Source organism: Hydra vulgaris, chromosome 12 (assembly GCF_038396675.1).
Source record: "Hydra vulgaris chromosome 12, alternate assembly HydraT2T_AEP".
NCBI lineage: Eukaryota > Metazoa > Cnidaria > Hydrozoa > Anthoathecata > Hydridae > Hydra > Hydra vulgaris.
Genome location: NC_088931.1, coordinates 29423263 through 29448217, shown reverse-complemented (window position 1 = coordinate 29448217; position 24955 = coordinate 29423263). Strand labels below are relative to the sequence as shown.

Below are 24955 nucleotides of genomic sequence, written 5' to 3'. Positions count from 1 at the left end.
CGGAGAACACTTCTGCAAGACAATAACAGGTGTGTTGTCCGGGCCACAAGCAGTAGGAGAGTCTAGGCAGGAAATCACTTTAGATACAGAAGCTGGAGTGATATGAATGTCAAGCAATGGATAAACCTGTTTGTTGGCAATATCAGGTAGAACGCAATTAGTGGAATCAAAAGATGATATTGATGAAAAGTTTTTAGCAAACAGTTCGGCTTTGTCTTTAGGTGAGGTGACAAAGTCTGAACCATACAAGAGAGGTGGAATTAAAGATTTGCCCTTATTATTGATATTATTAAAGATTCTCCAGAAGTCACGAGAGCCTAATTTTTGAGATGAGATACGAGATTTCATGATCTGAGAATAGCGGGTTTTGGCGTTGGACAAAACTTTTTTACAGTTGTTTCTGGCAGTAATAAACAGACGTCTGTTTTCTGGAGAATTGTTTTGCTGATAAATATGGAAGTAACGGTTTCCATTGGCAATTGCAGCAGCACAGTGTGAGGAAAACCATGGAGGAGAGCGAGGCTTGACCTTCAATTGTCGATAGGGAACAAAAGATTCAATGCCAGCCTGAATCCACGAAGTTATGTAAGAAGCACATTTGTCGACAGGAAGGCAAAAGATTTATACCCAATGGCCATCACAAAGAAAATCACGGAAAGAATCCCAGTCAGCTTTACTGTAGTTGTATGAGGTACGATAATAGGGGGATTCAGGTGATGAAGAAGAATGAGATATTAGTTTTAGAGAGATCAAACTGTGATCAGAAGCACCTAAGGGTAAATTTGGAGAAACTGAGCACTGACTAGGATCAGAAGCAAGACATAAGTCGAGTAGAGAAGGTAAATGATTCGGGTTGTCAGGAAAGCGAGTTGGAAAGTTGACTATTTGAGTTAGGGATTGTGAAAGGCAAAAGTTGTGGGCTTTAATACCTGCAGTATCACTGACACTGGAGCCAAGCCATTCAGAGTGGTGAGCATTAAAGTCACCAACAGCAACTATATTAGCTAATGGATAAAGAGAGAGGGCTTGGTCAATATGATTAGAAATAACATCAAAAAGAGTGCAGTCTTGAGATGGAGGAGAGCGATATAGAACAAAGAGAAAGGCAATAGAGTGAAGTTGTGCTAAACGAAAGCACATGAAAGAATAGTTTGTGGATTCAAATCTAGTTTCACGACAAATGGGTGAATTCTTACGAATGTAAATGCCCAGGCCAAGCATGTGACTATTAGAGTCTTTACGAAATAAAGGAAGATAACCATCAACTCTAAGATCACAAGATGAGACAACATAGTTTCACAAAGAGCAAGTAGGTCTGGTGAACTTTGCAAGAGATAAGACTCAACAGAAGAAAAGTTACTTCGAAGACCACGAATATTAGTGAATGATAGGTTTAGAGAACTTGGTGATGATGATGGTGTTTTGTGTTTTATAGTTTTTGGTACTTTATTCATTTTTAAATTAGATTGAAGAACTTGACTCAAAGCATAGATAGTACTCAGAACACTGTTTAATAGCCCAAGCAATTGCCTCATTACTACTAATAAACCCTAAGCCGTAACAAAGGGCTCCAAATGTGGCCTCCGCAATGCACACCACAAAGTACAAACAGGGACACCATCCATGCGCAAAATGGCACTGTTAATACTTTGATATTTTTCAGCTGTTGATGGAATCAGCCTCTCTGAGAGCTACCACAGAGTTCGGGAAACCTGACTACCAGCCGGCCTCAGAACCATAAAACTGAGTTTTAGAGCTGTACCCTCATAAGGAGATAATAGAATGAGTTGCCTAGTCATAAAAACAGTGACACAAGCAAACCCATGCATTTAGTCAAGAAGATCCAGCATTCAACATTCTAAACTGGAAACAATGTATTAAAAATACATCTGCGCCAGCCTAATAGATGAAGAAGGACGAGGCTGGTCAACTGATAGAATTTGTTTACCCCTTAAGTCTTTGCCTAGGAGGCCTTCTACAAGACAGTAGCCGGGTGCATTTAATGTCTGCCCATGGTGAGTATTTTTATCGAGACACCATCTCTAGCCTTTACTCAACTAAGAGCCCCAAGGCAGGGGGTGTTTTAAGTCGGAGTTGGCATCTCCTAGCCTTTGCCTAAAAAGGCTTATCCTACAAGGCAGCAGGACATGAAGCAGATTGTACTGGGTTACATGTTAACAGTAGCAGGATAATCTGATCTGTCTTCCTTACCAATCGTAATATAAAAGTTGTCCTCGATGGACAGCACTCTTCTTTATTCCCTGTTAGTTCAGGATTTCCTCAAGGTTTTACTCTAAGCTCTATGCTTTTTCTGATTTTTATTAACAATCTTCCATAAATTCTCACCTCTTAATTGGCATTGTTTTTATTGACGATACCACCAAATATTCTTGTCTTAATAAGAAGCCAACATTCTATGATTGCTTGGAGGGGGAATTTAAGCTTGAAAAGGATCTCACTTCTGCTACAGCATGGGGCTCTCAGTGGCTGGTGAACTTTAACTCAAATGAAACTCAATTTTTTTCAGCTAATTGTTATCGTAACAACCTAGATCTTTCTATAATTATGAACAGTAACATACTTGAAGAGTCATCTACTCTTAATTTTCTAGAATTAACTCTTACTTCGAATCTTACTTGGAATGCATTTGTCAAATCCATTGCAATATTAGTATTTGCTAAGGTTACATCTCTCTATCGTGCTCGTCACTTTCTTACTCTGGATTCTATTCTTTATCTCAAATTCGTCCTTGTATGGAATACTGATGCCATATCTGAAGCCGACCTTCGAATGATGTCCCTTCTCTTTTAGACAAGGTGCAAAAATGAATTGTAAACATAGTTGGACCTGCTTGTGCAGCCAACCTTCAACCATTGTCACATTGTTGTAATGTAATTGCAGCCAACCTCCAACCATTATCACATCGTCATAATGTTGCTTCTCTTTATTTTTTCTACAAATACTATAATGGACACTGCTCTAAAGAGCTAAGTAGCTCACTAGTATATCTTGTGCCATCTACTAAAATTCATTCTCGTGTTACTAGTCATTCAATTAAGTCTCCTTTTTTTTCTGTGACTGTTCCTAAGTGCTCAAAAAACTCTTATTCCTCTAGTTTTTTTCCTCAAACATCAGTTTTTTGGAATTCGCTTCCTTCATCTTGCTTTCCTAATTCATATAATTTGCAATCCTATAAGTCGTCCGCCAATCGTTATCTTGCTTTACAATCTTCATCTTTTCTCTTCCAGTAACTTCCAACTTTAATTAATGGTTGCTTGCAGCCTTGTTGGAAGCGAAGATGTTTAAAAAAAATTGTGTTGCTTCTCTTTCTCTTTCTATAAATATTATAATTAAATTATACTAAAATTAGGGCATTGTTCTAGAGAGCTTTTTTGTGCCATCTACTAAAATTCATTCTCATGTTACTCATCATTCAATTAAGTCTCATCCTTTTACTGTGACTGTTCCTAAGTGCTCCTAAACTTCTTTTTTGTCTAGTTTTTTTCTTGAACATTAGTTCTCTGGAATTCGCTTCCTTCATCTTGTTTTCCTGATTCATATAATTTGCAATCCTTTAAGTTGTTTATTAATTGTTATCTTGCTTTGTAAACTTCATATTTTCTCTTCCTGTAACTTCTGATTCTAATGGTGGTTGCTTGCAGCCTTGTTTGAAGTGATGTTTAAAAAAAACGACTCCGAAACACGATCCTTGACAAACAAGGTGCGTTTAGGCTCACATTTTTAACCATCAGATTATTTAATTGCTATGTAGCCAATTGAAATGATGCCTTAAGTTTTTGTATGCAATCAAAGTTATAAAAAAAATTTCTTTTCTAAAAAGTTTTCTATTTTTTTAAAAAGAAAAAAAAAATTATCTATTATAATATCAATCAAATAATAATTGCTATTATTAGAATTAATCAAATAATAAGTGCTATTTGTAAAGATTACACGTAAAAAGTTGTCTAAAAAAGATGATTTCAGTATGAAACTTATTTTAAATGATGAAAGAAAAAAAAAAGAATCTGATTCATGATTTTGTATTTTTGTACAATACCATTCAAGGATTATCATTTTCCTTTAAGTTGTTTATTAAATGTTATCTTGCTTTATAAACTTCATATTTTCTCTTCCAGTAACTTTTTCTAAATTTTGATAAAAAATAAACTGTTTTGAAAAATAATTGTACTTTTGATTCATGTTATAGAAAAAAAATCTATAAAGTACTCCACTTTTATGGGATTGTTCAACTTTTTTAGAATTACTTTTTTAATATAAAGTGAAAATCTTTTAGTCTTGGTAACTAGACATAAAATGTAAAAAAAAAAAAAATTTTGATGGTATGAATTAATTTTCTGTAGTTTATTTGTTATATAAACTAACCTTATCACAATTAAAAATCCATTTCCAGATAACGTTCCAGATATTATTTCCTCACTTATCAATTGTATTTAAATTGTTAGTTTTTGTTTTTAAAGCCCTCAATTAAATTTTTTTTTACAACAATAAACTATAGATACAGTAATCATAGATAAGTTTCTTGTATTCTTTTTTATTAAGGTTCATGAGGCTTATTTTTATTTTATCTTTTTTTTTATTTTTATTTTGTTGTAAGTAACATATTAAGATATAGCAAAATAAAATACAAAACTAACTACAACAAAACTAACTACAACAATGAACAACAACAAACAACAACTAACAACAACGAACTACAGTAAAAATAAAAGTTTTAAAAATAAGCTTATTAAACTTAATAAAAATGATTGAAAGGAATTTTTATTTATGTCTTATTTATGTTAAGTTCAATGTTCTTATTTATGTCAATTTCAATGTTGACTATGTAAGTGTATTTAAACGTTACAAAAATGTAATTACAGTTAATGTTGTCATAATGGAAATAATGTATTTTAGTGAAAAATGATGTCAGTAAAAGAACAATATCTACATCATCTCTTGATATCAAGTCTATAGCAAATGATTTTCTTCGATACTCTCTTACCTTACCATCAAGAAAGAAGTCTTCAGTTGTAAGCATTCATCAATTTTATATATATATATATATATATATATATATATATATATATATATATATATATATATATATATATATATATATATATATATATATATATATATATATATATATATATATATATATATATATATATATATATATATATATATATATATATATATATATATTATATATATATATATATATATATTTTTTTTTTTTTTTATATATGTCTATGTATATATGTATATATAGTTTTGCATGGTAGTCGCAAAAGTTTCTTCCATAAACTGTAGTTTTAAACCAGACCAGAAAAAGTTTAAAACTTAAATATTTTTTTTTTCTTTTCCTAAATGATAGACTGCCTGCCCTAACCAAACCTTCAGTCAATGTAGCAGCACTCTGTTGTGAGTCAGGCTATAAGATAGTTGATGTAGCAACTTTCCGTTGCGAGTCAGGTTATAATATAGTCGTAACGTAGCAACACTCCCTCGTAGCAGCAGGCTATAAGATTGTTGATGTTGAAAAACTCTGCGCATGTTTTAAAAAAATGTTTTTAAAAAACAAAAACAAAAAAAATTAAAAAAAGCTTTCTAGTCATTATTATTGCAGTTTTTAAAAAAATTATAAAGCTTAATGTACTTCCGCATTCATTTAATTGTTTTAACTTTTCAACGACAATAAAATGTAACTTAATTGTCAAGGTAGCAAAACTGTTGTTAAAAGAGACTTTTTTTACATTAAAAGTCTCTTTCCACTACAATATAACTATATATATGTATATATATATATATATATATATATATATATATATATATATATATATATATATATATATATATATATATATATATATATACACACTTATATACTTGCTTTTGAGGAAATTTTTGAATTTCAATTAACTATCCTTTGAAATGTGGGACATTGGTGTTAAAACTAACTTTGGAAAAAAATAATTGGACCATTGTTGTGCCTCCCCAGACCCATTTTAATTTTAAAAAATGGTCCAAAAATTACTATATTTGAAAGGCTTGGGGAAGGTAATATCAAAATTTTGAAATTATTTTTTTAATTATAAGACAAGTATTTAATGCATATTTTCAAATAAAAAGGGTAATTTATGCAGAATATGCCTACTTTTGCTGTTTTGTTGTGTTAAATAGTGTTAAAAATTGCACACAAAAAAAATAATTATTTTGCCACAAGTTATAAGAATGATGAAATACTTTGTTTTACACTTTTATTTTGTTTTTTATTGACTATTTTTCTTTTTCTTTATTATTTTATTATTTTATATCTTTATTATTTGTATAACAAATATAATAAAATAATAAAGGTGTTACTATGGAATCTATAGCCATAACAATTTTATTCGTCTAGATTATAATAAATAAAATAAAGTACTGATTACCATATCAAAGTTTTGTTACATATATAGAGAGAATTTTATGAAAATAGAAAAATTCATGAATTTTTAGTTTTCTTGAATTTACAGGTATGTTCGAAGTCATTGTTTTTCTTTCTAATTTTATTTTTGAAAGTACAGTTGTATTTATTTTTGGCTGTACAATTTTTCTATACATTTATGCAGGTTTTATGAATGTATTTTAGGTTTTATGATGAACATTAAAGAAAATAAAAACATAGATAAAGAATAAGAACTTAGGTCAAAAAAAAAAAAAAAATTTTAATTGAAGAAGCTACTCCAGCTATATTAGGTGATTTTATTTCGATTGTTGATTATATACTCTTTATTTTGCACTCAAATTAGACTTTTAATGCATACACATGTACTTTATATAAAGAATGATAATGTTATTGCTTATAATATTATCTTTTCTAGATAAAAAATAATTTTATAATAAGTATTGAAGTATTAATATTATACACATCAACAAATACTTTTTTATATTATTAAGGTATTCAACTTCCAACTGGAATGGAAATACTAAAAAACTTTTACTACATAAAATCTACACTGAATAAATGCAAAAAAGTCATCAATAAAAAATATAGTAAAATGTCTAGAGAGAGTATTCAAAAAAAAAGTTCAAAAGAAAACACAATACTCTGGAAATTAAAGCAAATTTAGATCAGGTACTAATTTAAGATAAAAAGGATACAGAAATGTTGAATGATTTAGACTTTGAACCTGCAAACTGGACAAGGAGAAAAGAAAAAATAAATGAAAAATCTATTACGTGCACAATTCTCAAAGATATTTACAGTTGTAGATTCTGTTGTTTTTAAAGCTGGTGTAGATGTAAGTAAATTACATTGCAGCATTTCAGCAACCTCATCACATATGGAAAAAGTAAACTTAATAATAAGTAAACAAGCCAGAAATGACAGTTGAAGCTGCTTTAAAAGCCTTGAAATATCCACCTATCATTTATTTGGGTGGTAAAACCTTATTTGAATTAAAAAAATACAAGTAATTTAAAAATGAAAGATTAGCAGTTTTTTTTAATATTGATGGAGAGGTTTATCTTCTCAGAGTACCTTCTCTAGTATTTTCGTCAGGTGAAGATCAGTTTAAAGTTGTGATGAGTATCCTTAAGGAATATGAAACCAAAGGAAACATTAAAGGGCTATGCTTTGATACAACTTCCAGTAATACTGAAACAGTAATAGCAAACAATCTAGATATCTATCCATTATTTCTTGCTTGTAGACACCACAAATCAGAGCTGAAGATTGTTCACTTTTGTAATGTTGTGACTCAAAGAAAGACATCTAGACCAGAGAATCTTTTATTTAAAAAACTCAAAGACATATTTGAAACTTCTGGTTTTTATTATGATACTAATGTTACAAAATTTCTTTGGGATAAGACACAAGAAACTGTTATCCAATGTGCTGCAGTTGAGTCTCTAAATTTTTGCAAAGATTATAGTAAAAGTGAAAAAGTTTTAAGAGACGATAGAAAAGAACTTGCTGAGCTAGTTGTTGCTAATTTGTCTTCTGGAGGTGTAAAAATTAGGAAACCAGGAGCTGTCCATCATGCAAGATTCCTCAGAAAAGCCATATATTATCTAAAAATACAACTTCTTTCTAATCAAATTAAATTTGTTCATGAAGATAAACTACTTTTAGAAGGGATTTTTTGTTTTTGTTTGTTTGTTTGTAATTCACCTCCCCAAGGCCAAGAAGGCCACTACAGATGAGGAGGCTACTTGTGGTTATAACCCTCTCCCAACTCTATAACTCCAAAACAAGAACCTTGACGAACAAGGCCGCTGTGTGGAGAAACAAGTTATGCACGGTACTACCAGGGAAATATTGTGACAGAATTCATAGCATATTTTTTTGCAAAATAGTATTTGCAATCTGATAAGGCTATAAAAGCACCATATCTAGATGTTTTATCAATACATAAAATGCATCTATATAAAGAGCTTTGTGCTAAACCAAACACAGCTGAAGCAGTATTGAAATCATATTATAAACATTCATTATCTAGATTCTACAAGTGTACTTCTTTCTTTGTTGGATAAAGACTAACGATGCAGAGGCAATCTTACTTTTTTCATCTAGCGATGAAAAAAGTAAGATTGCCTCTGCTATGCTTTGATATGACATGCCAAATTCTGTTTATTTTAAAATTAACAACAGATTGCTCATTGAAGTGGAAAACAAGAGTAAGATTGAAAAGAGAGCTCCCCAAGTTTATCATTACTAGTTGATTTTCCTATTTGATGTTTGATAGAATTGGATTGGATAGACAAAAGATTAGAGACTGGTTTACCCTCCTACCTCAGAATTGATGCACACAATAAAAAGATGCAAAAAAAAGTTTTAGAATTTTCAAAGATTTTGCTAAATCTCTAGTTGTTGTAAATGATCCTGCTGAAAGAGCAGTAGGAATGATGCAACAGCGTGTTCACAGATATAATAAAGAATAAGAAATTCAGAACATGCTGGGAAAAAAGTCATCAAATTTGTCAAAAACGTTAATTGATTCACTTTTTACAATGAAAAAAATGATTTAAAAATGGTGATAATCAAACAAATTTATTTAAACTAACTTTTATATTTTTTTAAATAATTAATTATCAATTAAAGATAAATCTTCATTCATAAAAAAATATTACTGTGTTATTTAATTATACTTATAATTTGCGGCAAAATAATCTTTTTTTTTGCAATTTTTTAACACTATTTAACTCAATAAAACAGCAAAAGTCTGCCTTCACTACCCTTTTTATTTGAAAATATCATGTATGTATATATATAAATATATGTTTATATATACATACTACAAATATATACATAAATATATGTTTGAAAAATGATTTAATGATATTTTTTAAAAAGTATATTTAAATCTTAGAAATAATATTTAACTTATTAAATAATATTAATAGTATATTAAAATAACTTATTAATAGAACGAACCATTGCGATTGTTTACTGATGGTTTTCCAGCATCATTGCCTGCTTTTCCTTCAGATCGTCGTTCATTAATTGCATTAGAGGTTTATACAACAGAAAGAAGTTATGTAAGAGGGTTGGAGATAGTTGTTTTGGTAATCTAATAATTTTTTAATTTGGGAAACAGTAGATTTTAATTTGAATACACAACTTTTGCAATAGTTTTGTTTTTTTCCTTATTCTAAGTTTTATTACAAAAAATGCAAAGTTTTTAATATATTGATGTTACTAGTGATGTTTTCAGAGATTTTTTCAATGTTTAAATGATTATAATCAGGGACGGTAAAACCTAAAAGGAATCCAAGATTAGATTTAGAAATGTGTTAAAAAAATGATGATAGTTGATTTTTTTTTTTTTATTAATATAAATTTGATTTTATCAATTCCAGCATTTTATGAAACAGATCGGTTTAAATGGATTCATGGATGATTCAGAGCTTAAAATTGTTTTTGGTAATATTGAAAGGTTAGTTTTGTTAAGAAAAACTAGATTATTATTTCTTTACATTAACTCTTTCGCACCTAAATTCAATATTTGAAAACAGTAAAAATCAATACACTATATCATTAATATAATAATTTAAAGCATTAGAATAATGAGAAAGATAGCATAATGTTTACTCCATAAAACTATACATTTGCCAACAGAAAAATAAATATACATTGTATATCTTTTAATAAAAGATTATATATCAAAAAATGCTGTCACATATCTCATGAATTTGGAAAAAAAAAAAAAAATTTTTAAAATTAAAAAACTCAACTTAGAATAATTGTGAAAGTCTAAATAATGCTAATCAAAACATAAAACTATCAAATAAGTTTTTTGCAACAAAAATAGGTGCAAATAGAGTGCTTAAACAGCTAAAAATCCTTAAAATTTCAGAAGTCTTAAACGATTTCTCCCTGTTGCTAATTGTATTTTTTGAGAATCCTAAATAGTAGGTATTTCTATATTTCTATTGACACTTTTTTTATATCTTTTCAAAAAGTAAAAAAGTTATAATTTTAAAATACAAACATAGAGTAGAAATTTTTTTTTAAGTTGGGTGTTGTGTACTTTTAAATTTAACTCTTATTTCCCACCCCTTACATTTAAGTATGCTATTTGCAGAACTCCCCTCCTCTTTTGCTGAACCCTCCCTCCTCTTTTGGTTGCACAAACTTTATTGACTATCTCTGAAATAAAAATTTGTTTATCCTTGCTAATTTAGAAGTCAAACTTAAAGTTCTTTTAAAACATAAATACAAGCAGTTTATTATTACTCCAGGGTCATTAACAACCTGTTTTGATGCAAAAGAAGTAAAATCTTATTATGAGTTTATAAAAGTCAGTATTTATATGTTAAACAAGTTTATATATATAAAACTCATATTTAATTGTAAAGTACTTTGATATTTAGCATCTTAGCCTTGCACAAAGAAATGTTGGATGAACTACTTGAAAGGATTTCAAACTGGTCAGATAGTCAATCTATTGGTGATATTTTTTTAATGCAAGTAAGTTTTTTTTTTACTAAAAATTTCTTAAGAATTTTTTTGAGAATACAGTGATGGTGATGATGATAGTGATGGTGATGATGATGATAATGATGATGATGATGATGATGATGATGATGATGATGATGATGATGATGATGATGATGATGATGATGATGATGATGATGATGATGATGATGATGATGATGATGATGATGATGATGATGATGATGATGATGATGATGATGATGATGATGATGATGATGATGATGATGATGATGATGATGATGATGATGATGATGATGATGATGATGGTGGATATAATGATGCTGGTAATTTTTTTTTGTAGGAAAACAAGTGGAAAATTTATTCTGATTATTGTACAAATTATGATGCAAGTGATGCTTTCTTGAAACAGAGACTAAAGAAGAAGAAGGATTTTGAAACTTTCTTAAATGTAAGTTTTTTATTTCAAGAGATTCGAGACAAAGCAATTTAGGGTTTAGTACTTTTGAAAGTTTCTAGTATTGTACATTAAATTCTCAGAAGTTTAAAAAAGGAATACTAAAAAAAACGAATTTTTTTTTTATTTCAAACATTTTTTCTTTGTTTTAAAAAATTATTAAAAATTACTAGAAAATAAAAATTGCTATAAAAAGTACTCTCTTTTCCAAACCCAACTCTTTTGATGTATGTGTTAAAGGCCTATATTCTTGTAGCTCACTATATTTAGCAGTTTATTATATATATTTATTTGCACACAATATTTGAAAAAATAGTTTTGCATGAAACATTAATAATAACTTCATACTGAAATTTAAAACAGTTAATTTTAATGATGTATAACAGAAGAATTTCGACTGAAAATTGTTTTTAATTATCTTTTAGTCAACTTTTTCTTTCTATTCACTATTTATACACTTTTGGAATTATTTATTATCTTTATTTTATTTATAAAAAAAATTAATTGCTATTTAATTTTAATGTTTAATATTTTAATTTATTTTTAAAACACAAATTTTTAATCTTTATATTTTTTATAAAATTTTCTTAGATGTGTTACACTAATCCAGTATGTTTACCTGGCTTGACAATGCCATCATATTTAATTACTGTTATCCAACGAATTCCACGATATGTATTACTGCTCAAGGATATTGCTAAAAGAACTAGTAGTGATCACAATGATTTTCAACACTTAAAAGATGCGCTAGCACTTATGGTAAAATATTTGATTGGAATATTACCATACATAAAATTATGATTGAGTGTTAACTTTTATTCACTTAGAGGATTTTTTTATTTAGCTTTGAAATATTTGTTGATATATTTGACACAGGTATTAAATAGTCAAAAAAGTGCTTAAAGTCAAATGATTATTAAATACTATAAATACTCCTAAAATATTTAGGAACTTTTGAGCTTGGGAAAAAGAAGGCTTTTGAGCATCAACAAATCCTAAGTTCATCAGTTTTAAATTTAGAGTTCTTACCTAATATTATAACCAAAGGCATTAAGACTCTGGGTTTATAAAGATTTCAGGGCATATACATTTCTGTTTTTCTGTCTATAAAATATAGAAGTTTTTAAGTATTTTTTGAATACTGTAGTATGGAGTCAGTGTCAAAATAGAGAAATCTAAATCATGGAGTTCTATTGGAACTTTTTGTTTTTAGGTTTTATTATATTCTTTTGTTTAATATACTTTTATATAATTTTTATATGATATATGTGGTTTTTAGTGCAAAAATAACACTTGTTTCTCCCTTCATGATTATTTATTGAGGCGTGTTTTTGAGTTATAAGATTTAGAGAAAAAAACCTTATAATTCGAAAACACGCCTCAATAAATAATCATGAAGGGAAAAACAAGTGTTATTTTTACACTAAAGACCACATATATCATATAAAAATTATAGATTAAATAATTTTCTTGTCTTGGAAGTATAGAAATTTCAAACCATTTTTGGAGCTTACAGATTCAGATTGCAGATGTTAAGATAAAGAATGTAAAATTAGATGGTTGTTAAGTGAAAAATAAGTTTTTGATTGGAAATAATTACTAAAATCAAAATACAAACACAATTTCAGCCAATTGTGTTTTCATTTTGATTTTAGTATTTTAGTCCTTTTGAGAAAATGCTTGTTCAAGAAAATCCATATTAAAGCTTAAATTAAAGTTTCATTTCTCATTTTTAAGGATGAGATAACAAGATAACATATTTTACGATATGTTTATGTCAAGAAAATAATGCTAATGTTAAACAGTGCCTCTGTTTTCTACATGAACAAATAAATGCATCTAAACTTTCCAAATCATTCCATTATCAATAGTTTATCTCAAGAAATGCATAATTATATATGAAATGACGACTGTTTTTAATTGCATTTAACAATAAGCTAATAATGTTATAGTTAAAAAAGTTTTTAAGGTTTAACATATCAAAAAAGTTCTGTTTTAAAAGTTTAACATGTCAAAAAGTTCTGCTTTAAAAGCTTGACATGTCAAAAAACATGTCAAAAAAGTTCTGGTTTAACATTTCAAAAAAGTTCTGTTTTAATAGTTTTGTTTTAAAAGTTTAACATGTCAAATAAGTTCAGTTCATGATTTAAAATAAGAATAAAAAAGTTTTCAGGATTTTATTTTTTAGACGAAAAAATTCAAGTCTGATTAATGCCATCCAGCAAAGCGGTAGTGGTGTAGTGGTAAAGCGCTTGCTTCATAAGCAAGAGGTTCCGAGTTCGATCCCCACCACGTCCCTGGTAGTACCGCGCTCAACTTGTTTCTCCGCGCAGTGGCCTTGTTCATCAAGGCTCGTGTTTCGGAGTTATAGAGTTGAGAGAGGGTTATAACCACTATTAAGTAGCCTCCTTATCTGTAGTGGCCTTCTCGGCCTTGAGAAGGTGAATAACAAAAAAAAAAAAAGGTTATTTTTATTAAAAATAGTTTAAGCAATTTAAATTTATATTTAAATTTATCCAGTTTACTAAGCTAAGGTGTTTTAGTATCACATATTAAACAAAAATAGGACTGACCCCCATATTTCGATTTTAAAAAATTTACCAAAAATTATTGGTTGATAAAGCTGATTTACCAAAATTGATTTTTACTGAATACCAAAACTGATTAAACAGAAATATGGCAATACACATCTATTACACTTTTTTACAAATTTTTATGAAAGTTCAGTTTCATTTCAGATTTTGATGTTTCTATATATTTTTTAACAGTTTTGTTATCATTATTATTACTATTATTATTATTATTATTATTATTGTTATTAGTATTATTATTTTTATAGGTAGAAAAAAATGTAGTAATTATTTACTTGTAGAAACTACAGTTTACATTTATTTGTTTTGAGTTTGAAGTTAAATTTATATGCTTATAGCTTGTTATATAACAATAATTTACATTCAAAAGTTCCCAAATGTACCTTGGATGATTTTTTTCTTTTGTGTGTGTGGAGACATTGCTATAGAGCAAACTCCAGATATAATCCACCATCATAGCTTCATCCAGTTTTTTTTGGAACCATTTTTCTATCATCTGGACGTCCTAATGAAACTTTACTTCATATTCTTCACTAATGGCTCCTAGATTTGAACAGAAAAATTCAAAATGAGAATGTAAATAGTGCAGTTTGGATGATCAACTCAGGAAAACTGTCAAGTAGCTAATTAACTAGTTCCTTGTAGTTTTCAATCCTGTTGTTTGCCAAAAAAATTGTAAATTACATCCTTGAATGCAAGCCAAGCTCTTTTTTCTTTCTTTGTCATTTCGTTTTGAAGACCTTTTGATGCAACTTTTTTTTGCTTGTGGTCCTCTAAATTACAACCAACTTTAGAATCTTCTTTAACTTTTTTCCACAGATACTTGAGCAACATTTATCTGTAGATCCCTAGTTAGAAACTTTTCTCTTTGAATATAATGATTTGCAGTATCTCTACTGTTCCACTAACACAAGAAACAAGTAAATCCTCTTTACATTTCTAAATCCTCTTTGCATTACTAAATCCTCCTAGCATTACTAAATCCTCCTTGCATTACTAAATGCTCCTTGCATTACTAAACCCTCCTTGCATTTCTAAAAGAAAACTAATCTTCTTGAAATCTCCACACACATCACCAATGTGGTTAACCTTTTGCTGCAAGAAGTTAACATTGTTGCAATCTTTTTTTAAGTGCACGCTGTGTGCAACTGGTATGGAAGGCTATTGATATTCATTTCAGCCTTAAAACTCTTTTTATTACTGACAATAAATTGTCGCCATTGAAAAGGTTAGTGTGAGATACCATTTTGTTGAAACAATCTTGTCACATCTGATCAAAAGCAGAGAAATTTATAGGCTGTAAAGTATTGAGCATATGATTTATGTTTTAAATAATGATCCGCAAGATTGTGCCAAGTTTCATTGTCTTGCTCTTCTCTATAATCATCATCCTTATCCGTTATTTCTATATTGATTTGACTTGTTGTTGTTGGAACTGGAATAAGTATGTGTTCATTATGTGATACCAGTGCAATAAATAATAGTAAGTTAGGATAAACTAACTTTTTTTAATCCTTAACCTTTTTATAATTATTATCGTTTACCATGAAAAAGTAGCAGTCATTCTGGTGATTAATTGGTTCTCCAAATTCTGGATAGTGCAAATGGTATCCTTTTCAGCAGTTAAAGATAGCACAAGGAGTACAAGGTTTATCTTGGTCCCTAATAAACATGGCAAAATATTTCTCATAAGCTTGGTAATACTTTGTATGCCTTGATAATGTACATTTCACCTGAGCAGGTTCAATATAACACCCACAAACATAACAAAAACAGTTTGCTGATAATTTACAATGTCTAGAAACCATTTTGCAAAGTAATTTAATGTTTTCATTTTGTTAAAAAGACAAGAAGGTAAATGAAATCATTATAAATACAATAAAGAAAAAAATCTATTCACTTGAACAAACCAAAAGCAATATGAAAATTAATGTCACCGTTTGAGTTGTCATAATTGCATTATGCAAAAAAACATTATATATGTTAAAACAAATTTTTGTTACCTAGCGTTATTTAATGGGAAGTCTTTCCTCTTTTTTCAATACACTATTTATACAATATTTCACATCTAACAATTTTAGATGAATTATATGTTTACATACAAAACTTAAAGTTCACAATTTTCCATTCATTTCCATGAATTACATAACAAACTTGCATAAATTCCTGCAATCATATTTGAGTTATACAAAATACAGTTTCTTAGTATTTTTAATATTTTTATATATTTAAATAAACTAATCTTAAATAAATATTAAATTTACAAAATATTCATACTTAAATATAGTAATGCTAACAGCCTTGAAACAGGCAAAAATATTAAAATAAAAATATAATAGCCTTGCACAATTTATTTTTGTTAGCTTTTTTATTCACAGAATATCTGTGAGTTAGTATTTACAGAATAGTTGATAATCTGTGAGTATTGAAAAAACCTACTACTGCATATTTACGCAACACTAAAATATTCTGTGTACTTTTTAAAGTATTTTAATCCAAACATTTAAAAAGAAAAAGAATAATGAAAAAAATAAGGAATTTTGCTGGTATGTTAGTTACTGCAGATGTTGGGCATATATAATATTATACCGAAATAAGAATTGGTGAAAAATGAAATAGGTGGGAGTTTTAACAAATATAACAGCTAAGAGTTTGGGTAGATAGTATCCATGTTTGAAATGCATCTACTTATATGATATTATACTTTATCAAAAAATGCGTACATTTCCAAAAAGTGCCAAAATTTGTTGTACAGTATGTATCTAAATACACATATATACGTAAATGAAAGATGTTAGGTATTGATGTTAGGTTAGATGCTAGGTATTGATTTTCATTCTGTTTAGTATTAGCAATCAAGTTATTTGTAATAGCAAATTTAATGTTTTTATCTTGTTAGGAAAAGATTGCTTCTTTTTTAAATGAACAACTAAAACAATCTCAATGTCAGAAAGCTTTAGAATTACTTCAAACTCAAATTACAGGACTTAAGGCTTATTATACACCAGATCGTAATCTTGTCCATGAGGGTGCAGTTTGTTTGCAGACAAGCAAAAAGACATATCAAGTAATTCTATATTTTTTGTTGTATTACATGTTTAATTTGAAGAGATTCAGTTATTTAAGTATAAATAATTTGAATTTTTAGTGTGTTCTATTCAATGATCTGCTTGTCTTTGCTGTTAAAGTTGCAAATAGGCAGAGCATTGTTGAATTAGCATTAGGTTTAAAAACAGTATGGATTGAAGATTTGGAAGGGTTGGATCCACAAACTAGTGAGAAATATTTATTTTTAATTACAAAGTTTTTATCTTTAAACTTTTTATTAGTTTATTTAAGGAGATATAAAAAAGTGTATTCAAATTGCAAGCCTACTGAAATCATATTTGGCATATATATTCAATTTCTAAAATGTTATTAAGTTTAAAAATTTAATGAAAAAAATTTATCATTAGATTTTTTTAAATTTTATTCTGAAAGAGATAATAGAAAAGAACCTATAGGATAACAATTGCAGATCTAAAAATAGATTTAATTAACTTTTCACAAAGCTTAATGTAATTGAAATGTGCACAAACATTACAAAATGTAAGAAAACTTAATAGCAATGCAAGAAGAAAATGTGTATAAAAATGCAATTCTTGCCACCCTGAATGTTTGCCAGCTTTTTTAAGGTTTCCAAAAATAGAATAGATTATATAATTAGAAGTTAAAGCAATTGTATTAGTTTTGTAGAACCATCGTCACTTTTTAATAATGTCAACGGCTAAACTAAAATAGGAGATTTTTTGTAGAACCACTGCCATTGTTTAATAATTTCTAGGGCTCACTAAAATAGGAGATTTTGCCTTATTTAAATAGAACAACAAAAAAGAGTTGGTTGTACACTCTAATAAATATTTTTTTCATTGATAGGAATTTTGAACTGAAAATTCTTGCATTTTTTCTCTTCTTTTTTTACATTTTTGGCATTAATTTTGTCATTTTTATTTAATTCTATCTAGCGCAAATACATGTATGAATATCACTTTTAAGTTTTAATTGAGAAATCTAAATTACCAATAAATCTAGGTATGCCGTATCTTTTATACATGGGTATAATCTTATTACCTCTCCCAAGGTTAAAGCAGACCTATTTGCAATTAACCTTTCCTTTAATTTATCTCTTGAATCTAATGACGACACCCTTCTGACATCCCAAAGAAACAATTTTTTTTTTTTGATTACTTTTCCTATCTGCTATCTTACTATCTTTTTTGTCTTCTTTTTTTTTCTTTCTCATTTACTCATTTTTTTTTATTTGTTTAAACTTCAAAAATTGAACCAAACTAGGCTGCTGCTTGGAGAACAAGATTGTTGTCATTTTACAAAATACTCATTATTTATAATTATGAAATAAAGGAATTGAAAATATGTTTTATTTGTTTTTTTAAAGCATAAAAAGTTGTTACAAAATTTTTTTTTTTAGTTGTTTATAAAAACTTGAACTTACTGACTATTTGAACCTTAAAAAATGACTGATGCATGGAGAACAATATGTTGCCATTTAATTTTTTAAATTATTGAATCATTGCTTTCTTACAGTAATAAAATCATCTTTGACAGACAGCATTCTATCATTTCAAATAACCTCTAAAATACTACAAGGTTCCATCATTGGTTCTGTTGCTGCTCATATTATTAATCCTGAAAATCTTGTCTCTGAAGTAGTCTGTTTGCTGATGACATAACTATAAAATCCCGTCTTATGGGTGTACCCTCCGGTTTTTGACTGAAATAGTTTTTATTTTTCATTTGAGTTATCTGCTATGATAATCAATAGTCTGGTATAATATACATTTTTTGGGGGTATTTTTTCTTGGGGGAAAATACTAAAGAAAAACAGTTTAATTGTGACTCCTAAAATGTCTATAAAAAACAGTTTAATTATAAATAAATTAGTTAATAAAAAATAGTGAAATGTTATAAAACCGCAAGAAATGTTTTATAAATTAAAACGCATGTTACAAATTTCTACATGCATCATTAATTCTAATAATGATTTTTTATGTGCATCTTTATGTTTTTTATTTCGTTAATTTTGATTGGCAAAGTTAAAATGAAAAATTTATTTTAGCAATGAAAAACAAAAAAGATTCAGTGTTATTAATGATTCAACTGCCCATTCATGTGATTTAAAATGCGACTATAAAGTTTAAAAAATGTTCAGTCCATTGCAAGTCAGTAAAAATGTTCAGTCCATTGTAAAGTAAAGTAAAAAAAACAACCTTAAAATAAGTTTAAAATATATTTGTATCAAAAAACAATAAACCAAACCATATGGCACCATTTAGATTCTTTAAAAATATTTTATATATAATAATATACAAAATAATATTACCATTTTTAATTCTGAAGAAAAAGGTTTCTTCTTTATGTAATTGGTCACAAATCATCATAATGTGTTGACAATTTCACTGTTTATTTTTAGACAAATAAAATTTGTGAACACAGTCTACATCAGAGTAATAAAGCAACATGCTGAGCCTAACGCCAGATTTAGTATTGTTCATTTACCTTTTTTTTGTAAAGTCAGTAAAGTTTGCCTCTCTTTGCTTTAGCCATTTTTTTTCTAATTCTATTCTCTACCTCTATTAATTTCTTATTTGTCGTTGTATGGATTACTGTTGTCATATTTGGGCTAGTTCTTTTAATGCAAAACCTTTTATTGTAACTTTTCCTTTATGGTCAAAGAACTTTTATTTAATTAGAGTTTAAAATTTTTTCTTTTCTTCATATTTTCCTGACTCATACTTTTTTACTCATACTAATTTCTTGCACTTCAACTTTCTTTAGTTTCTAGCAACTCTTACCTTAAATATTAGTTGCATGCAGCCTTTTTGGAAGCCATTTTCTCTTAAAAAAATTTATAATTTTTTTTGGTCTGAAATTTTTAAAAAAATGAAGAAATACGTAGCTTTAAACAAATCATTTAGAAATTGAAGCAAACCACTATGCAAATAAATATAATGCATATAATTGACTATTTTTATATGGGTCATAAGATTTGACATAATTCTATTTTTTTTGAAAACAATCAATTCCAAAATCAATTTTAAATACCATTCCAAAATCAGTTTTAAATATCTTTTAAATATGTAGAACTGCAATGATTTTTTTTTTTTTTACATACAAAGTTTTTTTTTCTTATTTTTCTATACTTTTATTTATGTTATCTATTTATTTTGTTTTTTGTTGTTTGTCTGGTTTTCATTTATTTGTATTGTTTTAGCTAAAAAGGATGCTATTGGAATTCACACTCCTGGAAGATCTTATATAATGTATGTTGGCTCAAATTCTGAAAAAAAAATTTGGTTAGAAAAATTAACAAAAGCAATTTTACAACACTTGTATGGTTTTGAATTAAACGAAAGTAATGATATTGGTAAGCAAAACAAATTATTAATTGAAAAATTTCAAAATTGGTTTTTTGAATAAATATTGAATTTTCCTTTAATTAGACCTAAGAGAAACTTCTTTTGAATATGATGATGGCAGTGTATATAGTGGATTCTTTTTGGGATCCAAGGTAATATTTTATATTTAATGAATTTGAGTCTGAAAATGTTATTAAGTTTACTTTCAAAAGTATATTAATTATTTGTATTTTTACAGCGTCACAGAGAAGGTACAATGATGTGGCCAAATCAAATGACATATAAGGTTTGTCAAGTTATCAAGTTAATTTGAAATCAGAGAAATTTAAAAGTTCTAGGAGTTCAAATAATTATCTTATGACTTTATATTATTGTTTGAATAACACTGAGCACAAAACATTGGATAAAACTGTACCTAAAGCTTTTTTTGTTGTTTTGTTTTGTCATAACATGCATATTAATTAAATAAATTAAAAGACACTAACATTAGTAGAGCCCTCTAAACAGAGGTACACTGTTTACAGGTTTTAAGTATATTAAAAGAATTCTTATATTAAGTATATTAAAGTATATTAAAAGTATATTAAGTATATTAAGTATATTAAAAGAAATCTACTTGGGAGATTTTGCTTATTTTAAAAAAGAACAGCGTGAATAAGGGTGTTTGTAATGGTGCATATACAGGATGTATACAATGGTATATTGTTAATACAAAGATTCATTATATACACAGTGTGGATACAATTAATTACTTTTGCTTAAAATGCTTATTATTTTTGCTTAATGTAGCTTAAAAATGCTGTATATATGTATGCATACGTTAAAAAAATTTTTAATACTACTTCTTGATTAGAAAATTTTATACAGAGTTTATTATTAAATGTTTATAAATTTCTACTCAAATTAAATGTAAATTATTTGAGTTCATGTTTTAAATTTAATTAATTTAAATTTGGCAAAACTTTATACTAAAGTTCCTTATTTTATTCAAATAGATATTTTAGAAAATTAATAGAAAATAATATAATATACACATTTAAAAAAAAGGTAGAAAATTCTACCTTAGGTCAGGATATGTGATAGTAAGGTATATATTATAATATATACCTTACTATCAGATTTAATAGAAAACTAAAAAGTTTAATTAATATTTTATTTTCTATTTATTATTTATTATATATTTATTTATTATTATTTTATTATTATTATTTCACAAGGATGAGACATGTTACCCAAAATATTGGTTAAATTTTGTAATTTTTAAAATTCAGTCTACTTGATTACTGTTTAAAAAAATATTTTCTAAAATTTATTTATGTAAATAGATAAATATATTTTGTAAATAGTTGTAAAGTATTTTAAATACAAGTATTTTAAATACATATATAAATTATTTTTAAAGTGTGTGTATTTTGTATTTTAAATACTTTTTCAGTAAAGTAGTTAGTATTTATATTCTAAATACAATTTTTGATGTATTTTGTATTTTTAATGTCTTTCAAAATATTTTTTTTAAACATTTTTACTTCCAACAAGGCTACAAGCAACCACTATTAGTGTTGGAAGTTACTAAATACAAAAATACAAAATACTTTTTAATTTTTTTTTATTAAAAAAAAAAATTAGTAAGAAAGAAATGTCCAGAAATGTTAGAAAAAGAAGTCTGAATGATGCTGGTTTGCACAAGATAGAAAAAGCTCTTCCGCAAGTAGGAGTAAATGATTGAATTATCAACTATAAACAACAATACAGAGGTGCAATGGGCATTTGCTCAATACTTTGATCACATGTCATATGAAGTATACAAGCATCCGATGCTGTGGAGAATATTACTAAAGTTTTGTTGACACCTGGTGAGACTCAATAGAATTCTACATATTTCAAATGTCAATTTTTGGAGCCTAGAGTATAAGAAAATATCCCCTACATCATCCATACATTTAAATTGCGCTATTTCAAATCAGTGAATTAAAGGTATTAGAAAAATACAAACAATTTATGAAACCTATTGTTGATGCTCTGAACAAACTTCAAGATTTTAAACTTTCAAGAATTGACAAAGTATTATGTATTTTAAATACTTTGATATTGTTTTGTATTTTGTGTTTTAAATACCTTTTTTGAAAGTATTTTGTAATTGTATTTTAAGTATTTTTTTGACCAAGTATTTGTTTTTGTATTTTTATACTTTTTCGAAAGTATTTTTTACAACACTGTTGAAAACTCAAAATTTAAAAACTCCCCTTACTTTCAAGACAAATTATTTTTGATACTAAAAATTAATAGTTATGATCCACCTATAAACTATACAATATAGCAACATTACATAAGGTACTATAAACTATACAATATGACAACATTACATAAGGTAACTTTGTATGCATAAGTATAACTTAAATCAAAATTCTTTCAGGGAGAATGGGAAGATGATGAACGAAATGGTTATGGAACTTTAGAATATACTTCTGGTGAATTGTATGAAGGCCAATGGAAAAATGACAAACAAGGTCAAATTGTAACTATATTTTGTAACGATAGTCAAACTTTGCTTTGTTTCATGTTAATTTTACCATGCTTATATCTTTTAACAATATATATCTGTTGAACAATGTTTTTAGATGGGTTTGGGACTTTTATTGATGCAAATGGAGACAGTGTTAGTTGCAAATGGAAAAATGGTCAGCGACATGGAGAAGCAATTATTAATTACAAAAATGGGGATGTGTTTAATGGATTTTTTGTGAATGATAATATAGAAGGGATTGGTGAATTGAAGTGTATAAATGGTTTATATTATAAAGGAAAGTGGAGAAGGAATCTTGTGAGTTTTTAAAGTTTAAATGATTTTTTATTAGTATTATGGTGGAGATGATGATGATGATGATGATGATGATGATGATGATGATGATGATGATGATGATGATGATGATGATGATGATGATGATGATGATGATGATGATGATGATGATGATGATGATGATGATGATGATGATGATGATGATGATGATGATGATGATGATGATGATGATGATGATGATGATGATGATGATGAATTAAACTCTTTTTTATTTATATCTTTAATGACTTTTATACAAATAGATCTTTGTTATTTAGAAGCATGGAAAAGGAAATTTAAAATTACCTGATGGCTCAGAATACAGGTAGTTTACCTGATGAATATCTAAAAGAATTTATTAAATTTTTTATTTAATTTTTGTGATTTGGAAAATAAAAATCTTTTGTTGTTTGGGAAAGTCTAAATAAAATTAGTTTGTGTAAAATAAACACTGAATTTTTTCTTTCACAAATTCAAGGAAAATAACTTATATAGTAAGCATTTTTAAGTGTAAACAAGTTTGCACATGTATGTATAAGAATTGCTTAATAACAACAGTTTAGATAAGTGTAAAAAAGGTTGATAAGGTGACTCTGAGTAAAAATACTTTACACAGATGAAAACAAGAACTTATTAGTCAAGTGCACATTTGTTACACACATGCACAACATTGATAGTTTAAATATTTTCTGACATAAAGATACAATGCATATTTGTACTATTTTAAGCTCCTAGGGACCATGGAGCACACTCCATATTTTTGGAAGGACCTTTTTATTTGAATATAGTTATTTATGATATTATTATTAGTATAAAAATTTTTTATGTTAAAATCTGTAGATTTATTAAAAATGTAATTTTCATAAAATGGGCTCTGGACCTAGTAAATTTGGGTATTTTAGCAAGAAGCATGAGGAGGATGTAAATGAAATAAGTTGATCAAGTAATTTGTATACAATAACTTATTTTTACTAGCTTAGAACCTGAAATTTTATTTATAAAAAATCAACATATTAAAAACTAAATTTAAAAATATTTGATTTGATTTGATAAACAAATTTTTATTATTATATTTTCTTCTATTTCTTTAATCAAAAAGTTTTCTTACTATTTAGTGGTTATTTTTATCGAGATAAATATCATGGCAAAGGTAAATTAACTTATTCAAATGGATCTTACTACACTGGAGATTTTGAGCGCGGTGAAAGATGTGGTGAAGGTTCGTACATAATACCTGGGGGAGTTTCATATGTTGGTCAGTGGATGCATGATATGAAGAATGGTAAAGGAAAGATGACATATGAAAATGGTGATGAATATGATGGAACATGGTATCAAGATATGGTAAGATATACAAATTCATAGCATATATAGAGTATAAATCATACAAAGAAAAGTATTTTGTTATTGTAGTTCAATGCATTTTGTAAATTTTCTTAGTTTAGTGCATCTTATGTTTAGAAATTCGCTTAGTTCACAAGGCTCTTTCAAACCGAGTTTTACTTCTTGCTATTTTTTTAAAATATTGTTTTAAGGAGTTTTACTAATCCATTTATAACTTTTGAAATATTAGAGGAAATTTTGTTTTGTAAAGAAAAATAAAAAAATATAAAAAAAGAATTAAAAAAATATATTTCTGATAGTTATTATCAAATGTATTCATTTTTTGACTATTATAAAAACAAAAAACCTTACTTAATTGTTAAAGCTGATAAA

At 27.4% G+C, this 24955-nt stretch overlaps 1 protein-coding gene across 1 annotated transcript in view; it reads left to right on the top strand.

Moving 5' to 3' along the window:
• The window catches only part of LOC100200535 (rhoGEF domain-containing protein gxcJ), a 64850-nt gene that overhangs the window by 18699 nt on the left and 21196 nt on the right, over positions 1 to 24955 (top strand). The window contains exons 4-18 of the mRNA XM_065812845.1: positions 4915 to 5030; positions 9412 to 9549; positions 9844 to 9920; positions 10858 to 10954; positions 11283 to 11390; positions 11988 to 12155; positions 16887 to 17054; positions 17136 to 17262; positions 20259 to 20411; positions 20488 to 20555; positions 20642 to 20689; positions 22817 to 22910; positions 23022 to 23224; positions 23518 to 23564; positions 24355 to 24583. Of these exons, the coding sequence (XP_065668917.1) occupies positions 4915 to 5030; positions 9412 to 9549; positions 9844 to 9920; positions 10858 to 10954; positions 11283 to 11390; positions 11988 to 12155; positions 16887 to 17054; positions 17136 to 17262; positions 20259 to 20411; positions 20488 to 20555; positions 20642 to 20689; positions 22817 to 22910; positions 23022 to 23224; positions 23518 to 23564; positions 24355 to 24583 (1841 nt within the window). The remainder of the gene's footprint in view (positions 1 to 4914; positions 5031 to 9411; positions 9550 to 9843; positions 9921 to 10857; positions 10955 to 11282; positions 11391 to 11987; positions 12156 to 16886; positions 17055 to 17135; positions 17263 to 20258; positions 20412 to 20487; positions 20556 to 20641; positions 20690 to 22816; positions 22911 to 23021; positions 23225 to 23517; positions 23565 to 24354; positions 24584 to 24955) is intronic.